Genomic DNA, 7989 nt, shown 5'->3' with positions numbered 1-7989 from the left:
AACGATAACACACATCATCAACATCAACAACAACATCAACAACAACGTCAACATCAATAACATCAACAACAACATCAACAACAACAACATCATCGACAACATCAACAACAACAACGTACAGATATGAATACGGTAGTTAGCAACTTATTAGGCAGAGATTTCGAATCATAAGGATTGAAGTTATCGGATTTTAGGCAGTCTGGCTGTAGGACGTAGCCACACTTACCATTCATTTGAAATCTACCCTCGTTCAATTGCATTGACCGATCTGTTGTTTGTGTTGTTGTTGTCGTTGTTTGTGTTGTTGTTGTCGTTGTTTGTGTTGATGTTATATTGTTGTTGATGTTGTTGTTGTGGATGCTGTTGATGTTGTTGCTGTTGTTGTTGTGGTTGTTTGTGTTGATGTTATATTGTTGTTGATGTTGTTGTTGTGGATGTTGTTGTTGTTGTTGATGTTGTTGTTGTGGATGTTGTTGTTGACGTCGGCAACGATGTTGTGAATGAGTTTGGTTGGCGATGTTATTGTTTGTTGGTCAATTCAGTAATGATGAGGTACATTCGTTGTTTATGCTGATTGTTATTATTATTAATATTATGATTATTATTATTATTATTATTGTTATTATTATTATTATCATTATTATTATTGAACGCACCCCCCGTCTGATAGTTGAGGGCTGCCATGTGGCACCCAGAATTCCACATGGGCATTGGATCGTAATTGGACGAGTCTATCCTCTGACCTGTTCGTAATAATAATAATAATAATAATAATAATAACAATAATAAGAATAATAATAAGAAGAAGAAGAAGAAAAAGAAGAAGAAGAAGAAGAAGAGGGGGGAAGAAGAATAAAAAATAATTATTAATAATATTGCCATTAACATAAATTGATGACATCTTCACAGCTAAACTCAGATGGAACCGAAATTACTTTTTGCACAAGTTAGTGATGTTGTCATGAAAGATGTTAGTTAGGCAGAAATGAAATCAAAACCAAAAGTGGATTTTCAATCAACGATAGCACCTTTAAGAAGATAGACCTAAAAAAAACTAAAAGTGACTTTAAGGTTACCGGCCCCTACCTTTGGGGTAAATTCTAGTCAGGCATTTTCTATTGGCTTGCACTAAAGTTCGGACTTGCTGATTGGCTTGCGAAGTTTTATCAAAGATTCGTGTTTCCGGTAGGGAGAACATTTCGTAGTAGTTGATGCGATTCGAGATTACTGATTGGTTGATTGATTGATTGATCAGTAGGTTGGTTCATTGGCTGGTTTATTGATTGATTGGTTGATTGGTGGGCTGTATGGTTAAGTGATTGATTTGTTGGTTGGTTGGTTGAAACCTTTTTCTTCGCTATATTTGACGGGTTGACAATAAACGATAAGGTCTGAAAATTCTTTCGCTATGTTCAAACTTCGTTCCTTCGTGTGGATCTCTTGAATCTGAAAAATTAAAATTTATTTTCAATCACTGAGTCAATCAATTATACTACCAATCAACTAGTCAATCAACTAATCAGCCAACCAATCAACCAAACATACAATCAGCCCACCAATCAACCAACCAGCCAACCAGACAACCAACCAATCAGGCAACCTGTTTCTCAGCAGTCCAGCTACATTCTCTGATCTTAGCAATCCATTCCTCCATCTCCGCCTCACTCCTCGCTCCCAGCTCCAAGGGTTTGCTCGAGTTGGGGCTGATGATCCGGAAGATGAAGTAATTGTTCACAGAACGCTTTGAAGATATCCGGTCTATTATATAAACCAAATAATTAATCTTTTTAGTTTCACAAACAGGATTTGAACCAGGGAACTTTGCAACAACAAACAGAGACGACTTTCATCTCTCATCCTGCCTGAGCTAACTTGCTAACCAACAGCAATATGGCATCATCATCACCACCACCACAACATCATCATCATCACAACATCATCATCACCACCACCACAACATCATCATCATCACAACATCATCATCACCATCATCACATCATCATCATCATCTTCAAAGCAGCAACGACGACCACAAACTGACCGACTGTGACGCCAGCAAGGTCGACGTATCCCTGCTGCAGCCTGCCAAGTGGCGCGTCGTTCCTATCGTCGTCCTCGTCGTCCACTTCCTCTACGAAATTGGCCGGAAACCACCCTTGCTTCTGAGTTCCGTGGTCTCCACGCCACCTGTGTGTGTATATGTATGTGTGTGTGTGTGTGTGTGTGTGTGTGTGTGTGTGTGTGTGTGTGTGTGTGTGTGTGTGTAAGTGTGTAACAAACCAATAACGTATATTTGTAGAAACTAGAAACAATAACTGAACCCCCAACGGAATGACAAACGAACGAACATCTGCAAACACCGACAGGCATTGCAAAGTGAAATTAGGTAAACTTGCAGAAGGGTACCAACCAGTGCCCGTCCTCTTTTTGAACGTTAGTGATGATAGCGTTCTTGCAGAAGGTCAACTCGTCATTACGCTGGCACTTGTAATCGAACAAGGCTTTCACTTTGCACTGTCGCGACGGAAAGATGAATGAATGATCGACTGAATGATTAAATGAATGAACGAATGAATGGATAAATGAATGAATGAATGAATAAATGAATGAATGAATGAATGAATGAATGAATAAATAAATAAATGAACGAACAAACGAATAAATGAATGAATAAATGAATGAATGAATGAATGAATAAATGAATGAATAAATGAATGAATAAATGAATGAATGAATGAATGAATGAATGAATGAATGAATGAATGAATGAATGAATGAATGAATGAATGAATGAATGAATGAATTTTATTATGGTCATCCTGCTTTCTTTAAATTTTTCAATTTTGAGAAACAAATAAAATTTCGTTTCGTTTCGAATGAATGAATATATGAATGAACGAAAGAATAAACGTATGTAATGATAACATTATTATCACCATAAATAACCTGATTGGACTCAATGTCATTGGGGCTTTGGTAGAGATCGTTCGATTGATATATACAGTCTTTATTTGGGGCCTAGCATTGAAATTATTATTATTATTATTATTACTGAAATTATTAATTATAATATTATTAATTATAGTAATATAAATAATAAAAAACATAAACAAGCGATAACGCGGAAACACACACTCTAGTGTACAAATATACAAAGACGTACATACATACATACATACATGCAAAGAAACAAACAAACCCACAAATACAGACATACAGCATTCACTTACACCCATACATAATACGCACGCATACATACGCTTACGCACACACAAACAAACATACACACACAAACAAACACACACACACACAAACTAACTAACATAGCATACATACGCACACAATCACACATACAAAGAAACACACACACACACAAAGAAACACACACACACACACACACACACACAAACTAACTAACTAACATTTCCTAATTCCCTAATGAGTTGCTCGGTGGCCGCGTACACCAACTTCATCTTCTTGTACAGTGGGTGCTTCTTGTAATAGTTCACTAACTCCACTAACGATTCGAATGGGGCATTGCCTTTGATTTTATTATTATCATTATTGTTGTTGTTATTATTATTATTATTATTATTATTAGTAGTAGTAGTAGTAGTAGTAGTAGTAGTAGAAGTAGAAGTAGTAGTAGTAAAAGTAGTAGTAGTAGTAGTAGCATTATCACTGTTATGCTTTCTGTAAGATTATACATGCTATTTACGAATACATGCTTCAAATAGGCTCATACATTCTGTATATACGCTTTTTACATGTTGTAAATATGTAGCTACAAAAATGATAACCAATGATGAAACATCTGTCCTCTTGCTTTATTCTGCAGTGCTTCACCTTGCCTTCTGATCTGTTAAACGTTAGATGCAGTCGATATTTCATTTCATCCAATAACAACTTCATCAATCAACCAGTCCTAATCAATCAGTCCTAATCAATCAATCAACTAACTAACCAACCAATCAGCCAGCCAGCCAACCAACCAACCAAACAAACAAATAACCGATCAACCGACCAACCAACCGAACAATCACTCCTCCCAATCCAACCTGAACGAAATAGCATATTGGGACGGATCGGGATCTCTCTGATTGGGCACACGTTTTCTGACCAGGAACACGCCATCCGCCTGGATCCTGCTCAGTTTATCTTCAGCCTCCTCTCTACTCAGAGAATCATAGTACCATCTGCGCGTGTGTTTGTAGCGTGTGTGTGTAGTTTGTGTGTGCGTGTATGTGTGCGTGTAAGATGCGAATGTAAGTTTAGTTTTTCAAATTCTCAATTTTTTTCACATCATCCTTATCTATTCATTCACTCATTTGTCGATTCACTCACTCACTCACTCACTCACTCACTCACTCACTCACTCACTCACTCACTCACTCACTCACTCACTCACTCACTCACTCAATCACTCACTCACTCACTCATTTTTATCGATTCATTTTCGCTCACTCACTCACTCACTCTCACTCATTCTCACTCACTCGCTCACTCACTCACTCTTTGTCGGCATGTGAGAGCGGTTGTGGCACGGCTAGCGTCAGCGTTTGATTGACGTCATGACTTTTTAATGGACTCGTCTTGTAGTGTGAGATGAGATTGTAGAGGCTGTTGAATAGTTTCTGCTCTACCAGGTAGTACATGGTTTGACCTCGATCGTGTCGAGACTTTATTCGACAGTGGTTGGCTTTGCCTTTGTATCTGTGCGTGTGTGTGTGTGCGTGTGTGTTTCTATGATAGTGTGTGTGTGTGTGTCTGTGTGTGTATGATAGTGTGTGTGTGTGTGTGTGTGTGTGTGTGTGTGTGTGATGGTGTGTGTTTGTAGGTTCCTTGCGTGCGTGCGTGTGTGTGTGTGTGATTTGTGTTGTCTATTTTTTGTATTTTTTTTATAAACAACGGCAGAAACACATTCACTCACATTAACACCAACGACAGAAACAAACAAACCTACACACACGAACAAGCAAACTAATCACACAAACAAACACACAGACAAACCAACACACAAACAAACAAACAAACAAACAAACAAACAAACAAACACACAAACAAACAAACAAACAAACTTACAAAAACGACAAACTGAAATCCCCAACGAACGTGTCACTCTCCCTGACGAGAAACAATCCATCGCCCAGATAGGAGTACTCCATCAATAGCTTCTCCGCCTCCAGCCTGCCACCTGGCAACTTTTTGTGGAACCACTCCTCATAGAAATGTAATTCTTCTGTTGTTTCCTACATGTGTGTGTGTGTATGTGTATATACATGTGTGTGTGTTTGTGTGTATATACATGTGTGTGTGCGTGTGTGTATGTGTGTGTGTTTGTCTGTATGCGTGTATCTTTCTTTGTGTGAAAATCCTTTTTTCGGCCTTGACATTATCGTCGTCACCACCAACATCATCATTTCGCTTTCTCGTCATCATCATCGCCATGAACATCACCCCTCATCATCATCGTCGTTATCATCATCACTCTCACCGCATCATCATCATCATCGTTATCGTCACCATCATCATCATCATCACCCCAACCAGATTGGAGCTGGAGGATGAAGACGGACTGTTACCCTCCTCCATTCCGTCATCCATGCTATCCTGGCTTTCCTCGAAGTTATCACTATTGGTACGCTCCGTGTAGTGCAGGCGGGTCAGCGAGAGCATGAAAAAGTGGCTGTACCATTTCTGTTTAGAAGGAAGGCCAAGTTGGACGGTTCGGTAAATAGTCAATGAACGAATGATTGGAAAAATGAATGAGTAATTGAATGAAAGAATGGATTGAAAAATGAATCAATCAATCAATCAATCAATCCACGATTGGAGGAATGAATGAGTAAATGAATGAACAAATGACTGATTGACTGAATGAATGTTGAACTTTCAATTGTAATTATAATTACAATAATGAATTTAATTAATCAACCATCATATTAGAGTTAGAGTTAAAATTAAGGACCAAGTCTTTCATTAATGAACGTGTATTTAAGGCTATCGCAAAATTTTTGAAATTCTCAATACAATAATCAATGGAATCTGTCTTGAACGGGCACCATGATTGTACCAAACGTTGGTTTGCATTAAAGCTTCAATGAAGCTGCTTGGCTGACTTCAATGAAACTTCAATGAAGCTGCTTGGCTGGCTTCAATGAAGCTTCAATGAAGCTGCTTGGCTGGCTTCAATGAAGCTGCTTGGCTGGCTAACTTCCGCCAAATAAAACCAAATTTTATAATAAATGAATAGACTGAAAACAATAGAACCAATGACGACAAATTAGCAAGCAAGAACATCAGTTCAGTTGAATAAAAATCATGCGGGGTGCATAAAAAAACCTTATCGTTGGGATCCTCCATGTACAAGATGTCGTTCTTTATTGAGTTGGCAATGTCAGTTTCCGACATAATGGCTGTGTTTTTACGTGAGTGCGTGTGTAACGTACAGTGTGTGTGTGTGTGTGTGTGTGTGTGTGCGTGCGTGCGTGTATATGTGTACGTGTGTGTGTATGTGTTCTTAATTCTTCGTAATTTATTTACAGCAATTAAATTAAACAAAAATCAATTACTCTAAATTGCTTAAATTAAAAATCAACATTTGAAAAACATTTTTAATGAGATTTTTTAACTAAAACCAAACAAAATTATAAATTATTTATTTTTCAAACAAAATTTTTAAAAATGGGCAAAATTAATATTATAATATTGGCAGGCAGAACTAACTCTCATCAGTTTTAACGTAGCCCAGCGTATCGCCTTCAGGTAACTTTTTGTGCTGTCAACAAAAAACAGTTGTGTATTGCTAAGTATTATTCTGTCTGTGTGTGTGTATATATATATATATATATATATATATATATATAGATATATTTATACATATATATATATAACTGTATGTATGTGTATACGTATGATAAAGTTGTATAGCAGTATGTGTGTACGTATGAGTGGATGTGTGCTTTTAACGAAATTAACGCTACAATCTTGTATAGCTGTGTGTAAAGGCGTGAGTGTGTGTGTGTGAAAGATAATGTATGCGTGGTTGTGTGTGTGTGTGTGTGTGTGTGTGTGAGAGAGAGAGAGAGAGAGAAAGAAAGAGAGTGAAAGAGAGAGAGATAGACGTTACCAACAGCACAACAAACAAACCATTCGTCAACCAATCAATCAATAAAACCAAACGACATAACAAACAAACAAACAAACAAACAAGCAGACATACAAACAAGCAGACATACAAACAAACAAGCAGACAAACAAACAAACAAACAAGCAGGCGCCCACCTTGATGATGATTTTCCTTTTTAGCTGGTTGGGCGAAGGCAGGGCTGAGTTGTTATTGTTGAGAGGTTCCATTAGTAGGTCTTCACCAAAAATGTCCTTGAAACCTATTGCCATGTTTCGCTGGTTGCTGATCGAACAGTGGTTCTCGATCGATAATATAAGAGGATATCTGGTCGGTTGGTTGGTTGATCGGTTGGTTGGTTGATCGGTTGGTTGGTTGATCGGTTGGCTGATTGGTGAATAACTAATTAACTGATTGATTGATTGGATTGATTGATTGATTGGATTGATTGATTGACTGATTGACAAGTTATTGATAGATACAAGTGACTAGTTTTAACGATTGGAAATTTGAAGTCTTAAAAAAATGTACGTCCAAGTAACAAAAATCGAGGAGAACAATAACGGCACGTAATAATAACAATAAATAGTAATAAATAATAATAAATCATAAAAAAATAATAAAAAATAATAATAAATCATAATAAAAATAATAAAAAAATAATAATAAATCCTACAAAATGATAAAAACTAACTCAGAGGCAACCCAGGCATTTTCTTTGATGGCCTTCAATACATCCATAAATCTTTTTCATGTAAAACGAGTTATTATTATTATTATTATTATTATTATTATTATTATTCAGTAACTCACTCCAACCTACTTAACATAATATATGTAGCAATTTAGCCCGACCTAATTAG

The 7989-nt window shown here is 37.0% G+C and overlaps 1 protein-coding gene across 1 annotated transcript in view; it reads right to left on the bottom strand.

Moving 5' to 3' along the window:
- Positions 1–101: 101 nt before the first annotated feature.
- Positions 102–7989, bottom strand: part of HELRODRAFT_88112 (hypothetical protein) — a gene marked incomplete at both ends in the record, with an annotated part of 13025 nt that continues 5137 nt past the window's right edge. The window contains 18 exons of the mRNA XM_009029761.1: positions 102–268; positions 657–743; positions 1087–1227; positions 1347–1446; positions 1601–1758; positions 2042–2187; positions 2411–2514; positions 2947–3018; positions 3423–3541; positions 3801–3859; positions 4059–4196; positions 4513–4713; positions 5083–5239; positions 5577–5697; positions 6343–6416; positions 6727–6778; positions 7285–7453; positions 7821–7871. Of these exons, the coding sequence (XP_009028009.1) occupies positions 102–268; positions 657–743; positions 1087–1227; positions 1347–1446; positions 1601–1758; positions 2042–2187; positions 2411–2514; positions 2947–3018; positions 3423–3541; positions 3801–3859; positions 4059–4196; positions 4513–4713; positions 5083–5239; positions 5577–5697; positions 6343–6416; positions 6727–6778; positions 7285–7453; positions 7821–7871 (2116 nt within the window). The remainder of the gene's footprint in view (positions 269–656; positions 744–1086; positions 1228–1346; positions 1447–1600; positions 1759–2041; positions 2188–2410; positions 2515–2946; positions 3019–3422; positions 3542–3800; positions 3860–4058; positions 4197–4512; positions 4714–5082; positions 5240–5576; positions 5698–6342; positions 6417–6726; positions 6779–7284; positions 7454–7820; positions 7872–7989) is intronic.

Source organism: Helobdella robusta (genome assembly GCF_000326865.2).
Source record: "Helobdella robusta unplaced genomic scaffold HELROscaffold_62, whole genome shotgun sequence".
Lineage (NCBI taxonomy): Eukaryota > Metazoa > Annelida > Clitellata > Rhynchobdellida > Glossiphoniidae > Helobdella > Helobdella robusta.
Note: the sequence above shows the minus strand (reverse complement) of the source record. Positions and strands in the feature narration are given on the sequence as shown.